This window comes from Sus scrofa, chromosome 13, assembly GCF_054392235.1.
Source record: "Sus scrofa isolate SSC_HxYL_T2T_F1_AM1 chromosome 13, Sscrofa_HxYL_maternal_Yorkshire_Landrace_v2.0, whole genome shotgun sequence".
In the NCBI taxonomy this organism is placed as follows: domain Eukaryota; kingdom Metazoa; phylum Chordata; class Mammalia; order Artiodactyla; family Suidae; genus Sus; species Sus scrofa.
Window position 1 is genome coordinate 55,308,622 of NC_139395.1, and position 21,799 is coordinate 55,330,420.

The 21,799-nt window shown below is 38.8% G+C and overlaps 1 protein-coding gene and 1 pseudogene across 45 annotated transcripts in view; one reads left to right on the forward strand and one right to left on the reverse strand.

Moving 5' to 3' along the window:
* The first annotated feature begins 11,228 nt into the window (after positions 1–11,228).
* LOC146397362 (small ribosomal subunit protein uS12 pseudogene) lies at positions 11,229–11,711 on the forward strand (annotated as a pseudogene).
* Positions 11,712–13,956: 2,245 nt separating this feature from the next.
* CFAP20DC (CFAP20 domain containing) overlaps positions 13,957–21,799 on the reverse strand; it is a 282,882-nt gene continuing 275,039 nt past the window's right edge. For all 45 annotated transcript variants that reach the window (XM_084988731.1, XM_084988729.1, XM_084988730.1 and 42 more), the window contains one exon: positions 13,957–14,500. In XM_084988731.1, the coding sequence (XP_084844857.1) occupies positions 14,388–14,500 (113 nt within the window). In that variant the 3' untranslated portion in view covers positions 13,957–14,387. The remainder of the gene's footprint in view (positions 14,501–21,799) is intronic.

A 21,799-nucleotide genomic window follows, 5' to 3' on the forward strand; every position in this document is an offset into this window, starting at 1 on the left:
ACAGCTCACAGCAACGCTGGATCCTTAACCCAGTGAATGATGCCAGGGATCAAACCTGCAACCTCATGGTTCCTAGTTGGATTCGTTTCAGCTGCTCCATGACGGGAACTCCTAAATCAATAATTAAAAAAAAAAAAAATGAATGGCAGCATTCCATCAATTTTAGGCTCTGGTGGTGGAAATTGCATGCTAGAGCTCTGATACCATCTATCAGATTAAGAAAGTTTTATTCCTAGTTTCTAAGAGATTTTTTTTTTATCATGAACGAATGTTGAATTTTATCAAATGCCTTTTTTGTATCTAAATGTTATATGATTTTCTCCTTTTTTCTCTATTAATACAGTGAATCAAATTGATTACTTTTTTAATGTTAAACTGAAACTTCATTCCTGAAATAAACCTAACTTCATTATGATGTTGGTTTACTGCTGTTTATATGTTGCTGAATTGGTTTTCCTAATATTTTGTTGAGGAATTCTGCATCCATGTTCATGAGGAAGAACAGCCTGTAATTGCTATTGTAGCAATCTCGTGAAGTTTGTCTTTTTGTTTTTTTAGGGCCGTACATAGAGCATATGGAATTTCCCAGTCTAGGGGTCAAATTAGAGCTACAGCTGCCAGCCTACACCACAGCCACAGCAACGCTGGATCCGAGTCACATCTGTGACCTTCACCACAGCTCACGGCAATGCCAGATCCTTAACCCACTGAGCGAGGCCAGGGATCGAACCTGCATCCTCGTGGATACTAGTCAGATTTGTTTCCGTGGAGCCATGACAGGAACTCTTTTGCTTTCTAATTTAATTTTTTTTCCTTTATCCTTAAAAAATTTTTCTAATTAAATTCTTTATCTGTCATCTAATGTTGTGCACGTATTATTCACAGGTATTTGAGAGTCCAGGTCTGAGTCAGGTCATTCCAATATATGCTCTTCTTTCATGCAGATCTTCCTTTACCCATTTTCTCTCTTGGTTGTTGGTCATTTTGGCTTGTCTCTTTGTATGCCTATTCTTTTTGGATTAAATTTTGGAAGATTTGTAAAGGCTAATTTGAGGCTCTATGTGGTGTTATCTTCCTACAAAGAGCATTTATATTGGCTTGTGTCAGGCAGTTAAGGTAGATCACCTTCATCTAATCAGAAATTGGAAGGTGGATTTTTAGACTGTGAGGCCTGAATGAAATAACCAGTTCAACCTCTAGACCTAGGGCATTATTCTTTAGGAATCTCCTGTAAGCTGTTGGCGATGAACAGAATTGTTCCTCCTTGGGAGGCTCTGAACTTTTGTCTCCCCAGAAGATTTTAGAAACCTCTGCTTATGTTCTGAGAGTCAGCCATGGCCTGTGACACAGCACAGGAAAAAGTAGTACTGAATGTTGGGGTCACCTGTTTTTTCCATTGCTCTGTCCTCTTGTCATGGTTAAATCTCTGATGCTGTCAAAAGATTTTATTCGTTTACTGCTATGGGTTGAATGTTTGTGTCCCTTCAAAATCCATATAGTGAAGCTTTAATTTCTAGTGTGATGATGTTGGAGGTGGGGCCTTTGGAAGGGAATTGAGTTTGGATGAGGTCATGGGGGTGGGGTGCCTGGGATGGGATTGGTACCCTTATAAGGGGATGAAGAGATCAGAGCTCTCTCTGTCTCTGCCATTTGAAGATATACAGAGAAGTGGTTTGTTTGCAAACCAGGAAGAGGGCCTTTGCCAGACTCTGAAACTACCAATATCTTCATGTTGAAATCTTGGCTTCTAGAACTATGAGAAATACTTGTTCAAGCCACTCAGTCTATAGTGTTCTGTTATAGCAGCCCAAATTGACTAAGTTTTTTTTTTTTTTTTTTTTTTTTTAAAGCCTTTTCAATTGTTCCTAATGAGAGGCTTGGTCTATAACAAGTTAGTTCCAACCATTATTGGAAGCTGAATCCCTTGGAAGGTTTTGAGCAGATGCATGACCTGATATACTATATTTTTAAGATTATGGCTGCCATGTTGAAAATAGGTTGGTGGTGGTTGCTGGGGTGATGGGTGAAGCAGGCAGAGTGGTGAGTAGGCTACTGCAGTGAGACAATGAGTGGGGATAGTGGCATTGGTCTAGGGTGACAATGGTGAGCCTGGTGAGAAGTAGTCAGATTCTGGATATATTAAGGGTCAAGTCTGTAGGATTTCCTGACCTTCTGGAAGTGGACTGTGAGAGGAGAGAATCAAGGTTCCTTCCTAGTTTTTTGGCCTTAGCAACCAGAAGTATGGATTAGCCATTCCTTGAGACAGGGGAGACTCTGGCTGGAGAAAAATTATGAATGGAGCTGGTCTAGTGAATCTGAATACTTATATTTGACAATCTTTCAATCTTTTCAAAGGACAAATGCAAGGCAACTGAGGTATTCAAAAAATAGTTTATTTTTAAAGAAGTAATTCATCATACAGTGCAATTGAAGTGGATCAGTAGTATGAGTTCATTTTGAAGTTGGAGGATGAGAGTACCTGTCGTGGCTCAGTGGTTAATGCATCTGACTAGCATCCATGAGGACACGGGTTCGATCCTGGCCTTGCTCAGCGGGTTGGTGATCTGGTGTTACTGTGAGCTGTGGTGTAGGTTGCAGATGCGGCTTGAATCCCACGGTGCTGTGCCTGTGGTGTAGGTCAGTGACCAGAGATCTGATTGGACCCCTATCCTGGGAGCCTCCATGTGCAGCAGGTGTGGCCCTAAAAAGACAAAAATAAAAGACAAAAAAAAAAAAGAAGATGGAGGATGGCCAGTTTCTCTGCTGGAGGCTGTGGCATGTCCCTGCAAGTGGGTGCATAATCCTACTCGCAGGTAACAAGTTAGGGTTAGGGTTAGGGTTAGGGTTGGTCAAAGGCTCGAATGGCTCTTCTGCCCCTTCTATGACAGGCTCTGAACATAGAATTCATTTGATTATTATGATGTGTCAAAAAATCCTTGCCATATCCTGTTCTGGAGATGAGTGAGCTAGAGGCTTTTGAGGGGGAAAAGACTCCCAAACACTGACCTTAGAAAAGATGTTTCTGAAACTTTCCTTTCTTGGACATGCCTGTATCTCTGGTCAGTGATGGCCTTCATGGTGGAAGCAGTAGGAGTGGGTAACAGGCATGAGAGGGTCCAGGTTGACTCCCAAGATCCTGGAAACCAGGCGAGTTCTTTTTTATTCCTTGGGAAACTGAAAGCTAAATCCTACAGCACCTCATTTCTTGATATTTTCGCTCCTCTGAACATGTGAGTTTAACTCAAGATAAGAAATGCTTCGGGTCTTGTTAAACTTACACACTATCTGTTGTATTATGAATTGAAAGGCACATTTCAGAACAAGCAGACGACTGATTATAAATGATCTTTTAGTGCCAACAAAAAGGTGGTAGCTGAGGATGCCAGGTTACTATAGAAACACCAGGGGAATGGAAAGAGTAAGAAGGATGCCTTGCGGAGGAGAAATAGATTTTTGAAAGGACACCTGTACCCCATGTCTAATGATTCCCTTTTATAAAAGGTGTAGATAATAGGGAGGAATGTTCCTAAGATTAAAAATATCAATAGCCTCAAAATGTATTTAGATATATATAGTAACTTTCTCACAGATTCAAAATTTAAAAAAATTAGACTCAAAAAAATTGGTATAAGGTGCAACGGAGAAATAGGAAAAATATTTTCCAAACTGCAACCATGGAGAGCTAACATCTAAGCAGGAGGCGAGGTGCTGTAATGAAAACTTTCCTTCCTTAAAAGGCAATATAGATTCTGGCTATCACAAGGACCATTGCTAGTCAGCAGTGCTGCCTCCAGATAAGTCACGAGATTTGATGTGAGCCAGTCCCAATAGGTCCCTGTGTTATCACCTAGGAGAGTTCCTGAACCTATCTGTGCCTCAGTTTCCTAATTTGTTAAGTGGCTAATGCCTACTTCAGAGAGATGTTATGAGGAATAAACAAGAAAATGTATACATACAGTGTGATGCTTAGGGATGCAGTGAGAACTCAATAAAGGGTTGCAGTGAGACAGCAAAGGGGACGAGGACAACAGCCAAGGGAGTTACTTTCATCCAGTGGGAACGGCAGAACTCCTGGTAGCACTGAGCAGTCAACATCCAAAGCCTGTCCCAGTTAAATGAAAAAAAGGACAGTTTTCCCTTCACTCCATAACCTAAGGTGTTTGTCAAATTCAGAGCAGTAGAAGTGCTATAGCAATACTATAGGAATGCATTTTATTTTATTTTATTTTATTTTATTTTTTGTCTTTTGTCTTTTGAGGACTGCACCTGTAGCATATGGAGGTTCCCAGGCGAGGGGTCGAATCAGAGCTGTAGCTGCTGGCCTACACCAGAGCCACAGCAATGCCAGATCCGAGCCTCATCTGCAACCTACACCACAGCTCACGGCAATGTCAGATCCTTAACCCACCGAGCGAGGCCAGGAATCGAATCTGCAACCTCATAGTTCCTAGTCGGGTTCGTTAACCACTGAGCCATGATGGGAACTCCTATGAATGCATTTTAAAAACCACTGGGTTTGCGTAAAAACCTGAAACAGCAATTGTTAGGATAAAGCTGTAGGTGGGATGTGCCCATGTGGCAGAGTGATGCCAGAACCTCAGGTGGCCTAGGATTAATCAAGAGATGCTGAAAATTAGAGTTCCCATCATGGCGCAGTGGAAACAAATCTGACTAGGAACCATGAGGTTGTGGGTTCGATTCCAGACTTGCTCAGTGGATTAAGAATCCGGCATTGCCATGAGCTGTGGTGTAGGTTGCAGACATGGCTCAGACCTGGCATTGCTGTAGCTGTGGCTGTGGCTGTGGCTGTAGCTGGCAGCTGTATCTCCAATGGTGTGGCCCTAAAAAGACAAAAGACCAAAAAAAAAAAAAAAAAAAAAAACCAGATGCTGTAAATGCCCTTTATCCCATTAGGTGGATGAAATTATAATGTCAGAAAGCACTACAAGAAGTTTATTGTACTGTTTTAGAGGCTGATGTGCACAATTTTTTTACAGCTTGGTATTGGAAATGGAAATAAAGCCTGATGGTGCTGGAATTAGTTGGAGAGTAAAGAGAGTCAGGAGAAAAACTGCTTCTAACACCAACGGGATTATAACACCCACCATGGCATGAAAGCTGTGGTGAAAACAGCTACTGAAAGAATTGTGAATTTCCCCGCTTTTCTCAGTTGTCAAAGGCAGCAAACACCGCCCAAAGGGGTGGAAAACCATGGGTTTTAAAGATGTTGGCATTTCTTTGGTGAACTGTTCTGTATTATCTATAATTTGTAAAGAAATTCTAGTTAAAATTTTGAGGATGATACATTTGTAGAGGATGGCTGACCCTCTAAATAGCAAACGAAGGCAAAGCTGAAAATGGTTATTTCTATAACATCTTCAGATAATCTTATCCAATTATTAGAAAACCTCATTATTGTAGCTTAAGGGGAAGAAAGTCAGAATGAAATTACGTAAAATCTGGATTACAGATTCTTTTAAAACAAATACGGTTTAATCATTTCAATACTCTTCATATACCCTCAGATAAAATGTTTATCAACAGACAAAATGAGTTGACCTAGAAAAACAGCTTTGAATAAGCCTACATCACACTATGAAGAATAAAAGTTAAAACCTTTAACATACATGAGCTGCTTGGCTTGGAACTGATCATTTCTGAAATCTCTGTGTTGAAAAGGAGCTCTTGATTGGTCTTTACTCAGGAGTAAGACTGAAAATTCATAGTGGAGTCAATTATTTGGGTCAGATCTGAGTTGTTACAAATAATGAATAAATACAGCTCTGAAGAATTTCTGGAGTGTTCATTTTGCAACTACATGGCCCCAGATAATAAATCTGTAATGAATGTTGGCTAAATTTCCCCCATTACTTAGGTAATTGTTAGTTTTTTTTTTTTTAATGGCCTATTGCAAGGACCTGATGTGTTGTTCTTTCAGAGTACTGACAAAACATTTTTTTTTAAAGCTGAACCTTATAGCAAAATACGGGATTCTAACTTACATATTTATACATAAGTACCGTTCATACTTTTAGGAATAACGCCATAGCCATCATACATCACCAGAGGTCCAAATTCGAAAGCCCTTGGCCCACTCAGTCATAAGTAATAATCACACAATGAATATATACTAAGTGCTGATTATGTGCTAAGTGCATAGGTAGTTTATTTATCTGCATCTTGGATGTCTCCAAATTCTCCAGATTGCTGGTGTAAAATCCTTTAAGATTTTAGAAAAAAACTAACTTACAATCTCACTCTACAAATGGGTGTCACTCCATTTGTGCTCTGCTAAGATCCTTGGGCTGGGACCTATGGTCCTCCAAGTCCCTGTTGACTTGGTAAGAAGCCTTACCAGTTTATCCACTTCCATCCTTACTTCCCCTTCTCAGTCTTTTCTGCACCACATCACCTCACCAAATAGCAACTGCCTTAATTTCTTCACAAGCCAAAGCACCTCCCATTCAAAGAAGTGCACACAACAGACTTTACAGAAGGTTTATGGATGTTAAAGCAGTGATTCAAGCAGGTTTTTAATCCCCAGTGCCTCTCCGGCAGTTTCATATTTAGAAGTACACCATATATACAGAGACATTGAAAGCCACTGCTCTACACCTTTGCTCAGATTGGGGGAAAAATGTTTTTTTTTATGAGGAAGAAAAATACATCCAACTCACTAAAAGCTACTATAAATCGGAAGATTCCAAGACTTCTTAACAGTATGTAACTTAATGATACTAAGGCATGAATGACTTTGTGCACTGATGGACTCTAGTTACAAAACACACACTCAGACACATGTATGCATGTTAATTTCATCATCTTAAGACAGAGGCTCCAATCACTTTTCCACAGCCACTCAATAAGCCTCCCTCCATTGGTTGATTAGGAAGCTGGAACCCAGATACACTCATCAACATAAAATGTAATCTGACACCCAGGAAGCAAGTGAATAGTTTAGCTTGGAATGTATACAAGACAGAATGAAGAAAACAAAACAAAAAAGTCATATCTTCCATTCTAGTGGTCATCAACCACATGGGCCAAAGCAAGTTTTTAGAACATTACTGGATTGCCCATAGATGAAATCCATCAAGTGATGGTTAGTTTGTTCATTGAAGATGTCAAAAGCCACTGACACCATATGCCCTTGGAAATTTTTACCCTCCTCATTTCGACACAGCTGGAAGTAAAGAGGAGAGGTAAAAAGAAGAAATGGGAACAGGTTAGGCCAGAGGGTCTCAGCCTTGGATGCTTTTAAACAGGTCACAGCCCAGGTCAGAGGAGGTAGGAATCCCCAGGGTAGGGGGTGGGGTGGCTGACCCAGGGAGCAGTACCCAAATAATGCAATGTGCAGGCAAGGTTGAGTTTTCAGATTAGACTGAAAGCAACAACTGGTGAAACATGGAAAGAGATCTCAAAAATTACAGGAAATGTAAAAAGTGATATGCGCCCCCCCCGCCCCCCAACCTTTTTTCTTTTTTGGCCATGCCTGCACCATGCAGAAGTTCCTGGGCCGGGGACTGAATCCACACCAGCCCAAGAGCCCAAGCCACCGCAGTGACAACTCTGGATTCTTAACCCACTGTGCCTAAACAGTGATATCCTTAAATTAAGGCTACAGACATTGCCAGGGAAATGTATTTGCTAACCAGAGAAAATTATAATAGGAATCTCTGGAATTAATTATTTTTCTGTTTATCTGGACTTTGAAGCATCTATAGATTCTTGTGTTTAGCTAACAAATGCCACCACCATTTTTTCCCCCTTAAATCAAATTTCTTTTGATAATGGCAGTATATTGTGCAGATCTAGATACCTAGAAGAATTTTAGAAATATTCAGATATCAAAATTCAAATAAAGACAAGAATTAGGGGTAAAAAGATATCCTGCTTACTAGAATTAGCCCACAATAGGATACTATTGATACTTTGATCAGCCATAAGATTTTAAAGAAAAAAGAAAGCATTCTTCAATGGAATTGGCTAAAAGGTTTCTAAGTCTTCAGGGTTTGAAATGTATGAATCACTTTTGCATGTAGAAGGAAAAACAAAGGATATACATGTACATGTGACTGGATCACCTTGCTATACAGTAGAAAATTGACAGAACACTATAAACCAGCTATAACAGAAAAAATAAAAATCATTTAAAAATTTTTGATGGATTGTCTTCAATTAAGATACTCTTGAGTTTAGGAAGCTGTAAAGTAACATCGGGGGATGGTTTTAATCTCATCTCATGATTTATTTAGAGATTACTGAAACGCTATCATTAATAGAAATTTTATTTCAGAATGATATATTATCAGAAATAAACAAAAAGTAATTTCCCCTCCTGGACTTCTTAAGCCATATACGCCTCATTGTGCTTATCTCAATTATTAAGGTCCCAATAGCAATCCTCTTTTTTCCCCATGACTTTGTAAGTATTCTTACAGCAAATTAGAAGCAATTTCTCCTGATCCACAGGTTAAAATATCAGGAACACTTATTACTATTAGGAGCAAGTTTATAGGCTTTAAATCTTGCCAGGTTCAGCATAAACATTGACAATGATAAGTTAGGCTGATAAAAACCAATCGATACCATTTCCTGCACTTCACTTCTGCAATGCTTCACAGGATTACAGGTGATTAACTACAGAAGAATATGTCAGCAGTAAAAATTAGTGTTATCTGTGGCCCATGTTTATTGGTTATTTAATTCTTATAAGTCAAATTATTTTGACTTAATGTGATGCTAAATTATATTTAAACCACCCAAACCAGAACCAAATATTCATTAAGATGTAAAGCCCCAACATTCATGATGAATGAACTTTAACTTAGATTTATCCTTTGTCATAAGTTAACTGTATTACCTACAGTTATAAGTTCATATAATTTAAAATATGAGAAAGAAAATTTCTTCATTTTAGGTGACCAGGCTTTTTAGCTTACCTTGTTTTGGATAAAAAGTGAACCTGAAGAGTAATCTTACAGTGTGGTCAGGGATCTGTTAAATAGAAACAAAAAGCAAATCCTGCCCCCCCCCCCCCCGCCCCCAACCACCACTACAAAATTAGAAGCGCACACACACACACACACACACACACAAAACCAACCAACCCAGGGAGACACATTTCACATTTCTGGGAATTCTGGTGGAGTCTGGGCTCCCTGGCACTGAGCAAGTAATCTATTGCAGCATTTCTCAAAGGAGGTTCTGTGGTGGATCAGCCCTGTAAGATGCTTCACTGGAAAAGGGTTCCAAAGACAGAGAAATTAGAGCACGTGCCATTCCTTCTTCGGCATTCTCTACGCTCATTAGCTCATTAGGCTATTAAAGCCATAGAGAACTTCTCCAGTTAAGACAAATGACTGTTTATGCTTCTCCAGTATTTTCCGACATTGTTTGACCATGGGCTTCTTTCCCACTCCAGATACATTTATTAACACTAAATGGAATTTGTTTCTTGAAATACATTTTGAGAAATGCTGATCCTTGAAGTGTAAAAAGGCTGAATATGGAAGGAAGAAACTGCACAACCACTGAGAACAGAGAAATCAAACTCCCAGCAGGCGCTAGCGTCCTCTAGTGGTCACTGTACAGTGTCTGTGATTTCCACAACTCATTAGAATCTTCATCTTAACTCCCTCATGGTGGAAAAAGAACTTCACTGGAAATGAGGAGTCATGGATTCCATTCTTCTCTCTGCAAACTGCCTTTGGATAATTACCTTCTCAATCTGAATTTCAGTTTCTCAATTGCAGAATCAGAGTTTAAAGAAATAATCCTTAAAAATTTTTTTTAGGAGTTTCTGTTGTGGTGCAGCAGAAATGAATCTAACTAATATCTGTGAGAATGTGGGTTTGATCCCTAGCGTCGCTCAGTGGGTGGAGGATCTGGCATTGCTGTCCATGAGCTGTTGTGTAGGTCACAGACACGACTCAGATCCCATGTTGCTGTGGCTGCAGCATAGTCCGGCAGCTGTAGCTCCGATTTGACCCCTAGCCTGGGAACTTCCATATGCCATGTGAGTGTCCCTAAAAAGCAAAAAAAAAAATTATAGTTGGTTTACAATGTTGCTCCAATTTCTGCTGTATAGCAAAGTGACTGAGTCATATATATACATATATAATATATATATATATATACATTTAAAGAAATAATCTTTTTTTTTTTTTAATCTTTTTTATGGCTGTACCACCTGTGGCATACGGAAGTTCCTGGGCTAGGAGTTAAATTGGAGCTGCAGCTGCAGGCTTATGCCACATGTGTGACCTACACCTCAGCTTGGGGCAACACCAGATACTTAACCCACTGAGCAAGGCAAGGGGCTGAATACTCATTCTCAAGAACACAATGTCGGGTTCTTAACAACTAATCTTTACTATCCTTTCTAGGCCTAATTAAATGATTCTATCTCAACTATTACAATGGAAGAAAAACAGAAAATACAATTTGCTTGATAAGAGGTCTTTATGATCAACTTTTTTGGAATGCAAAATGAATGAGGTGTGAAATAGAAAACCTATAGTACAACCATATATAAATAGGTGATTCTTAATCCTCATTATTCTGGCCATTTTGACTAATGACTGAGAGTCACAGGAGGCAATCTAGAATAAACCCAGTTCAGCACAGTATTTGCTGTCATTAAACAGTTTAAAAAAAAAACACTTCAGAAAATTTCAGCAGCTTGATCTTTAATTAAAGCCAAAGGGCAACTTTAAAATTAGTTCTTTTAATTAATTGTTCTTCAGGTTGTACAATCTGTGATTACACTATTCTTGGTTATTAAACAGTTTGTACTTCAAAAAAATCAAGATGTGGTTGAAATGACTGATTCAAATGAAGCTAATCTAAAAATATGGAGAACTACAATAAGGCAAATTATTATGCAAAAGTGTCTATGTATTTTGCACATGTCAGTATTTTTCCTTTAATTGAAAATAAAATTAGATTAATTAGTGAAATTATAATTGTCAGGGAAGTTATATCATTGATCTAATGCCACAAATGAGCTGACAGTTATTTTTATATAATTCCTGGGCTCTGTAATTAAATAATAATTTAGAGCTTTAAGACTTAAAGTCACTTAAAGTTGCATCCTGAATTATATGAAACAAGAAAATGAATCAGTCCCTAAATTGAGACTAAATTGTCTTGATACATTTCCATACTGAATCAAACTTTTTTTCAGGATCCATTTACAATAGTCAGTTTCAGATATAATGTTCAGTACACATTTGATGAGAGAAGTAGAATGGAAGCTTGTTCTCTTTTGCTCAGGCCCATGGAGCTAGCAGGATGGGCAAGTGCCTTGGTCTTGCACTGTTAGGAAGCTCTGTAGCCACCACTGTGTCCAGAAATGGCAGGACAAACAGTATAAGAAAGCCCCTTTGGGCACAGCTCTGAAGGCTAACCATTTTGGAAGTGGTTCTCATGCCAAGGAGATTGTGCTCAAAAAAGTAGGAATTCAAGCCAAGCAGCCAACTTCTGCAATAAGGAAGTGTAATGGGGTTCAAGAAGAGCAAAAAACCCCCCACAGCCTTTGTACCCAATGTTGGTTGTTTGAACTTTATTGAGGAAAATGATGATGTTTTGGTTGCTGGATTTAGCTGCAAAGGTCATGCTGCCAGCAGAGTCCTCTTTAAGGCTGTCAAATATCCAATGTCTCTCTTTTGGTTTTATACAAAATCAAGAAGGGAAGATCGAGTTCATGAGTTTTGATGGTGAAAACATGACAGTAATAAATTTTCCTATGACAAAAATACAAAAAAAGGAAACTAATAATATAAACTCTTCCTTAGTGATACATGTCCCATTAGGCAAATCTGCCCTCTCATCACATTGGATCTAATCTATAACAGCGGTTCTCAAGCACGACAGCACATATTGGAATTGCAAGGTGAGGTTTTAAAAATTTTCCAATGCCCAGGTTGCACCTGAGACCAAGCAAATCAGATGCTCTGAGGGTGGAACCTGGGTATCAGTCTTTTTATAAATCTTCCCAGATTCTCCTGTGCAGCAAAATCTGATAACCAGTGAAGCCATATAGCCCAGTCAACGAACTTCCAAGCAAACTGGTGATACCATTTTGATTTAAAATTGGAAGTGGGAAGCACACCTATTTCTATTTTCCAACTCTTCTACAGACATCTCCTTAAAAGAAATTGAAGCTACTCATTTTAAACAAAGTGCAAAAAGCAGATAAGACCATGTGATAGATAACTTTTGGAGTGTCTGCTTGATTCATGAGAAACTCCTTAACTGCCTTTCCCTCCCATTTAGACAAGAAGGTTCTGATGGCCATTAGGCCAAAGTGGGCAAGTTGGAATCCCAAGTATGGGATATCTGAATTGAATTAAGAGCTAATATTTCTGTGTAGTTGGTTATACAGGCTGTAGTTGGCTTAGCGTCCAGGTGAGTGGACTGAATAGCTAACAAAATTGGGGAAAAAGAAGAGTGTAGAGATGGGCAAAATGGATCAGAGGTGAGCAGCAGAGACAATGCTTTTAGATGGCCAGGCCAGACATCTGTTGTTTTTGCCTGCTTGGCATCCCTCTTCATTTTGTTAACAGTGCTCTTTTCCTCAGGGACTCTCTTGCTCCCATTCCATGCAGTCCTGAGGATAACTGACAAGTCATGCCCACCTACCTCCCTCTTGCTCCTTGAGCAGAAACTCAAGGCAGAAAAAGGTGGCACTGCCATTTTGGTGACCAGTGTCAAGAGAAATTGTTAGTTCCTGCTATAGGACCCTGGGATCTGCCTGACTCCTGTGTCTTCTGGGGTCTGATTGTTCAATGCCCTTTTGAATTCTGGGATCAAGGGTGTCTGCTGCTTGAAGTTCAAGAACCCCAGCAGAGTTCTGTAGGTCCTAGCTTGAATCCACTTGGAGGATTTGCAGAATTCTGTTCTGGGGTTCATGAGGCACTCCTGTACCCTTAAATATTTTTGGTTCACAATGTTTTTGATATTGTTAATGACACATCTTAACTAGTACAGAATTCTAATTGACTCCTCTTATTTATGTGGATGATCTTGAGAATCACTAAAGCAGCATCAAGGCTTTCCGACTCCTACTCCAATCTTTAAGGTCATAACCAACTCTGTTATCATTCTGCATGCTTTCTGAAGTTGCAGTTATTATTATTATTATTATTTGCATTTTTAAAGTATGAAGATCTTGGAGAAAAATTCCTTACAAAGGTACACTTTTGCAATAGGATTAAAAACTTATTGGATACCAACATGGTTCTAAATAATGTATAATCCTTTGAACAGGAGCCCAAATATACTCCTGAAAAAAAGATCTCTTATTTCCTCTATCAAGTAACATTAAATGAGATTACAGTATTGCCATCAAATTCAACTGTAAGCCAATAATTTTTCATTTCCACTGGTAGTCTTTTTTATTTAAAAACCTTTATTAATTAACAAAATATGCCAGATAATATAATAAGTACTTTCTTGAGCTCAACATTTATATAGCTGGCACACAATTCAAGGCTGGTCTACTCGAATTCGGGAAGCACACAATTTTTTCCTTGTGATGCACCGAGTTAGAGTGACATCACCTTAAAGACCAAAGGAAGCTTCCACCATTCCTCCAGGTCCAAGTTAAAGAAGTGATGAGGTGTGTGAGGTATGCAAATGCGTGACTTCTTGTTAAATGTGGATCCATGGAGCTAGATTTGGACCATATTATTAGACTTCAGAGGTAATTGGTAAAAAAATTTAAAAATAAAAGCACAGAGCTAAGCAGCTTAAGTTATTAACAACATTGTGATCTCTGGCAAACTCTATATGATTATAATGAAATGGAAATAGTGAGGCTAGTGCCAAGAAAGTGTGATCATAAAGCCTGACAAGTTCACAGTAATTCCTTTTCTAAGAGTCTAAGGAGAGGTAACTATCATTTAGGCATATTCTGAAATGGGTAAATAAAAAGAAGCAGCTTAAAAGGTATTCTTCTGACCATCACACTTTATTTTTAATACAAATAGGTAATAAAAGGTTCCCAGGTATTTGCTAAACAAGAATACATTTTCTGAATATCAAGCCATCATTTACTGATTAACACTGCAAAAATTTTGAATTAATAACTCTTAATTTGTTTACACAAAATCATACGAAATTCTATGTAGGATGGGAACCAACAAATGAGAACCAATTCAAAGTCCTAAATTCTTGTCTCTGTATTATTTCCTTCACAGTTCTAAAAAATCACAGGCATCTACTAAAAGAATGTAGGTAGTCTTAACATTGAACATTATGTACAAACTAACTCCATTTCTCTTAGATACTTTTGGTTCCATGGGCCTATCTAACACATGCAGTCAGAACCACTATCCTGCTCCATTGGGGTGGCCATTCTCTGCCCTGGAAGGAAGGAAGCTTTATACCAACTCGTAATATTTCCCAGTCTGGGGGTCAAAGTAACAGTTCAGACATGGGTCATACAGCAGAGTCAGCACTTCCTCGTCCTCTTCCACACTCAGGTCTTCTTCACCTGTGGGAAGGGGAACCACAGACATGTTAGCCGCTGGCCTGGCCTGGAATTCTTAAAGTGCAACAAAAGGAAGGCACGGAAGCAGGAATGGCCATCTCTGCTGGGAGGTTTTCCTACTGTGGCAGGATGTTGATGCTGGAATGGAGGAGTGCTGTGGATGTGAAGAGTATACTTGCCGCTTAAGACAGTGAGGAAACGGTGGTCGTAGGGCCAGATTCCATAAAAAGGACAAAATGAATGTGGAGAAATGGCAGGGAGGAGAAAGGATTAAGGAAAAGGGCCAAAGGACTAAAGAATTTCCTTAATTAGGATTAAAGAAACTTGAACAGGATTCAAAATTTGATTATCACAGCTCTAGACATCTTCATGGGCCAGAGCGGCACAATGAACAAACGGTGCAAAGTAAATAATATAATACAGAGCTCAATCCCCATTTATACATCTTAAAAAGGTTACCAGATAAACATGAATTTAAAATAATAATGTAAGATACACAAAGCATAGAACGTATGGAAAACACAACGCCAGAAGATCTGTAATTTTATTAGTTGTAGCAAGATCTGTCAAATTTGCTGGGAATAGTAACATGGCTTGATTTTTTTTTTTTCTTGTGACAGCTATTTAGATGATTTGGATGAAGAGGATGCCTACAGCCTAAGTTATTAGCAAGGTTTGGTTGGTTTTCAACAAAAAGCATGGGATAAAAAAATGGTTTTACTGTTTCCTGAGAACCTCATACGTGCCCTGTGATGTAACACATTCAACTGGGAGTTAATATAGTGGGGGGATTTTAAGTATGGAAAGTAAAAACTTGTAAAGGTGTCTGACATTTAAAAATAACAGGTTTGGAAACAAAAGAACTTTGATTTCCCATATTTCAAAAACCACTGACAAAGATGAGAGAGTCCATGTGGGAGGGGCAGAAGAAACTAGTTCAATAATCCTAAAGAAATTGAGGTTATTATTAATTCCAGAAAAGGGAAAACTTGATAAAAGTGACAGGAGACCTTCTGGCTTCAATTATATAAAGGGTGGCACATGAGTGAGAAATTAAGAAGATTCTGTGGGGTTCCAAGAGAAAGCAATAGGATCAATGGGTCAAAGTTACAAGGAGCCAAATTCTGGCTTAATACAGGAAGAATTTTCTAGACATTAACACTCACCAGGAAATGGAACCTGGACTCTAAGGAGGGTGAACTGGGCACTGGGGCAATCATTTGTGTGAGATTTTGCAGATAAACCCTGTGGAGGACAGGGGACCAGATCCAATGACCCCTGTGGTGTCTCTGATGAGTTTTTGTGACTCTTGGCTGCAGTGGCTTATATCCGTGAACTATGACAGGACTTGGCTAATGGCCACGCTGATAGTGGTAGCTGATCTGAGCACCCTGCACAGGTTCTAATTAAGAACAGGAACTCAGAGAAAGGCTGCCTTTCCTTTATTTTCTATTGTTACCTTAAGAGTGGTCCCCAGGGCCCTGCCTCCACCCTCTTCCTCTAAGTAGGAGAGGGCGGGAATGATTTTCAGGTGGCTGTTTCACATTGAAGATGATCCCCTTTAGGTGACTCCTGCTCATTAAACGACAGTGTGCATGTCCTTTACTTTCAGCTATTCAATCCATCGTCCCTTTCATACTGGGCCTACTTCAGAGAACAGAACAGAATCAGTTGCACCTGCTATGTGACTGAGCAGTCTGGTTGTGGATGAGACAGTCTTCTTGTGCATGTGACTCACGCACTTGAAACAAAAGCAGTTACTAAAGATTAATGAGGAGTTAAAATGGGAGTGGCTTAAGAGCATCCCTGGGCTCTGAATCCAACAAACCTGGGGAAGGATGGGAGTCCTGCTATTTACCACCCATTGCCCTTAGGCTGGCTACAGGTTATTTTACCTCATTGAATCTTCCTTCATTGGCTCCTTCATAAAATGGGAAAAGCCACGCTTATTTCACAGGGTTTTGTGCACTAAGTTGGATACTGGATAATACGCATAGCACAGAGCACTAGTAGTTTTCAGCAAATGATCATTACTATTACTATTGATGATAATAACAATTATACAATAAATAATGAACTATAGGCTATAGCTTTTTCAGTAACTCAGAAAAAGAGTAAAGTATCAAGAAAAGCCTTCAGGGAGACAGGCAGCATGACATTTAGACAACAAAGTCAGACAGATCTGGATCCAAATCCCATTTCTGCTACTTCACAGTTGTGGGATCCTGGGAAAACTCACTACTCTAAGCCTCAGTTTCCTCATATGTAAAGTAAGCATAGTAAAGTATCTGTTATAGTACCTATGAGAACTAAATAAGAATATGCACAGCACACACACACACACAGTAATACTCAGCAAATTTTACAATCATTATGGAAAATGTAAGATATTTAAGTTAGACATGAGAGGGCTATGGTCATTTATACCTCATTCTCTGCCCCAAAGTATATCTTTTTGATTTTTTTACTGCCAAAAAAGGTATGAATGAAACACAAAGCCCCCTCCTAATTTTATACATTATGATGAATTCATCTTTAAATAAAAAGTGCTTATATCAAACATCATGTACTTTTTCAAGAAGGCAACATTAATTCTCCCTATAAGGTGTGATGTTAAAACTACATTCCACTGAGGTAAGTGATTATGAATCCAACTGTCTCAGAGACCTGCCATCCAATGTCTTGTTTTTACTACATTAAGACATTGGGGGTAATTCTGACCTCTGGAACATAAGAGTTATATGCTATGTAATTGTTTAGTGCATTCTGTGCCTATATTTTCCAAAAAGATAAAATTTTAAGCTGGTGCTATTAAATTTGAAAACTCAATACATTTTACAACTAGTCAGGAATCTTTCAAGATGAGAATAGCTGTTGTGATGGACCATGGGTCTTTATCACCCAATTGCAAAGGGATCAAGGTGGATCCAATTCATTAGCAGAGGTTTGGCTACATAATGCATGCAAACTGAAGCAATAACTGCTATACAAATGCATTTGTTCCAATATGCATCACTAAGAACTGGAACTTCATGCATTATTACCAGGAGACTGAGGCAGATTTTGTGGTTTTTAGCACTAAAGCTTTAAATGGTTGAATTTTAAAACTCTATCAACAATGACATTCATACAAAAATTGGGTGATATTATGTATAATTTTATATCGAAATAAGTGCTTTAAACCTGCGTAAAAGGTTTTGTTTTCATTATAACTTAATTTTCAAAGCCTCCAACTTACATCATTTTGCCATTGTAATCTCTATGTAATGAAATTATAATATTGTTAAGCAATTACCACTATGATGTCAAGCAATGGGAAATGTTTTGAAAGGTAATTATTGTGCATGAGTATGGGGTAATTTTCAATTATATTCTAGGATAGCACAGAGTTTGTTTTTCCCCCAAATGTTAAATCGCTCTATTTAAAGACTGGCTCAGAAACTCTAAATGGACAAATTAACAAATAAAACCATTCTCTGTTACCAGACTAAAAGCATCTGGACAGGGGTCCAAATTACATTTTTACTCTTCTTCACATAATAAAACCATTACTAGTGAAATAAAATTGCCTTTCAGATAATAATCTATTTACAAACTTTCAGCTTCATCCACTTTGAAAGTGGTTAACAGCAATAACAGAAGAAAAACCAAAGAAGCCAGACCAAACACAGCAATATTAGCTGCCCTTCCCTTGGCTAGATCAGTGCAGACAAATAATTCCTCTAGCTCACCTTTTGAAAGTCAATTAATATAAATGCTTAATTATCTATATTTAATGCATTTAACTGTAGCTAATAGAAAACCTATATGCACAAGCTCAGTCTTCAAGCATGAAAATAAATGATGCAGCACAGTTTATCAGATTTAAAATCTCTAAATCAAGACACTGCACTTGGTTTTCGATTTTCTGACGCTGCCATCTAGAATTTTTTTTTTTACAAGTTAATGCATTTTCTCTCTTATAGATCTTGAGAACTGACTGACTGTATTTTTATGTGCATACTAATACACTATTGTTTAAACAATTCAACGGTGAGGGATCACCACTGAGAACAGTCAGCCTTAGGATCAATAAAGATGACATTTTAGATAAGATTCTGCTGAATACCAGGTGCTTGCAAACTCTTCCACCAACTTATCTCACAGTAGGGCAAAATGAATGTGCACTAAAACCCAAAAAAATGAACTGCTGAGATTGGCTCTTAGCAAATATACGCCTTCAAATGAGAGAAAGATAAATGACTAACAATAGAATGAAAAGGATGAAGAGGTACTTTCTTCTATTAGAAAGCTATATTTTTTTTTGGGGAAGGCAAATGACATGCCATGATTATAGTTCAGGTTTCATTTGGGAAATAAGCACATCACTCCTTCTGTAAAATCTGGTGGCTATATTTTACTTGGAAAATGCCATTTAAAGCAACATGTTGAAGGATTTGGTTAGTTACTTAGGACTTACTGCAATTTCATTCTTTCTAGCTAGTCTCTACTTATAATGTGATTCAAATATATGTCAAATCATAACGTTGTACACCTTAAACTTACATAATATATGTCAATTACATTTCAGTAAAGCTAGGGAAAACCTCACAAAACATATGTGCACTTATAAATGTGTTGCTTATCACTCTGAATGTCTTCTCTTGTACATGAAGAAGATCCCTAGCTGGACTAGGGCTTTGAATCCTACAGAGCCCATGGGGTCTCCAGGGCCTGATTTCAGGCAAGGTGGCAACACTGAAGTCAGGGGAAAATGCATCACAGTTCCAGCAAGGGAAGCTGGAATCCCTCCTGGGAATAGGTGGGGAGGATGGTTTTGGAAAAAGGAGAGAGCCTCAGACACACATCAGTATGTTTACTTCTCTATACTGGAGGGTTCACTTCCAGTTCGCATGAAAACGAGGCATTTCTTTAAGGTGAGAACACTGATTGCCCCGCTCCAATCACTTCTATGCAGAGAAGACACCGTCTCCCATAGCTACATAGGAAAATATCTCCTTGCCTCAAGGTTAATCAGAGACCAAAAGCAACTAGTTGTCTCACAGGGGAAAGGGAAGGACTTTTTTATTGGTGCTATTTTCCCAATAGTACTTGCTCACTTTGTGTCACATTTTGGTAATTCTCAAAATATTTCAAACTTTTGCATTATTATTATATTTTTTTATGGTGATTTGTCATCAGTGATCATTGATATTATTACTATGATCCGCTGAAAGCTCAGATGGATTTTTTTAGCAATAAAGTAGGTTTTTTTTGTATTTTTCAGGCCACATCCACAGCATATGGGGGTTCTCAGGCTAGGGGTCAAATCAGAGCTGCAGCTGCTGGCTACAGTCACAGCAATGCCAGATCTGAGCTAGGTCTGCGAACCACACCATAGCTTATAGCAATGCCAGATCCTTAACCCACTGAGTGAGGCCAGGGATCACACCTGCATCCTCATGAATACTAGTCAGGTTTGTTGCCACTAAACCATGAGGGCAACTCCAGCAATAAAGTACATTTAAATTGAGGTATGTACCTTTATTTAGACATAACACTATTAGACACTTAATGAACTACAGTGTAGTGTAAATATACTTTTTATATCCACTGAGAAACCAAAAAATTCATGCCTCATTTTATTGTGATATTCGTTTTATTGCAGTGGTCTGGAATTTCAGGTCTGCCTGAAAATACTAAGGAATCACTTCGCAAGCTGAGAGCTGAGATGGGGGCTCTATGAGTCTAAGGACAGTACAATTTTATCAGAAATGCTCAAGAAAGAGAACTACCTAATTAAAGAAAAAATACAACTGTATTGGACATTTCAGCTGTACCTAATCTAAATGGGAATTCTGGGGTCCCATTGCAGTGTGGGGCTCAAGGGTGGGGACAGTCCAATCAGGCCTCGGTCAGTGTTCTGCTCCACACTCAGTGGGGCTGGGGCCCAGGCTGTGACCTTAACATTGTCTATACAGTGGAAATACAACCTAGTCCTATGCCAGTAAGTGTTGGGAGAAGTCATTGTGAGGGAACGTGCAGGAAAATCTGACACAGTGCTGGACACACGGCAGTTGCTTTATTTATTTATTTATTTATTTATTTATTTTTATTATTTTCCCACTGTACAGCAAGGGGGTCAGGTCATCTTTAGATGTATTCATTGCGGTTACAGTTTTTTCCCCCACCCTTTCTTCTGTTGCAACATGAGTATCTAGACATAGTTCTCAATGCTATTCAGCAGGATCTCCTTATAAATCTATTCAAGGTTGTGTCTGATAAGCCCAAGCTCCCGATCCCTCCCACTCCCTCCCCCTCCCATCAGGCAGCCACAAGTCTCTTCTCCAAGTCCATGATTTTCTTTTCTGAGGAGATGTTCATTTGTGCTGGATATTAGATTCCAGTTATAAGTGATATTATATGGTATTTGTCTTTGTCTTTCTGGCTCATTTCACTCAGGATGAGATTCTCTAGTTCCATCCATGTTGCTGCAAATGGCATGATGTCATCCTTTTTTATGGCTGAGTAGTATTCCATTGTGTATATATACCACATCTTCCGAATCCAATCCTCTGTCGATGGACATTTGGATTGTTTCCATGTCCTGGCTATTGTGAATAGTGCTGCAATGAACATGCGGGTGCATGTGTCTCTTTTAAGTAGAGCTTTGTCCGGATAGATGCCCAAGAGTGGGATTGCAGGGTCATATGGAAGTTCTATGTATAGATTTCTAAGGTATCTCCAAACTGTTCTCCATAGTGGCTGTACCAGTTTACATTCCCACCAGCAGTGCAGGAGGGTTCCCTTTCCTCCACAGCCCCTCCAGCACTTGTTATTTGTGGATTTATTAATGATGGCCATTCTGACTGGTGTGAGGTGATATCTCATGGTAGTTTTGATTTGCATTTCTCTTATAATCAGCGATGTTGAGCATTTTTTCATGTGTTTGTTGGCCATCTGTATATCTTCTTTGGAGAAATGTCTATTCAGGTCTTTTGCCCATTTTTCCATTGATTGATTGGCTTTTTTGCTGTTGAGTTGTATAAGTTGCTTGTATATTCTAGAGATTAAGCCCTTGTCAGTTGCATCATTTGAAACTATTTTCTCCCATTCTGTAAGTTGTCTTTTTGTTTTCTTTTGGGTTTCCTTTGCTGTGCAAAAGCTTTTCAGTTTGATGAGGTCCCATGGGTTTATTTTTGCTCTAATTTCTATTGCTTTGGGAGAATGACCTGAGAAAATATTCATGATGTTGATGTCAGAGAGTGTTTTGCCTATATTCTGTTCTAGGAGTTTGATGGTGTCCTGTCGTATATTTAAGTC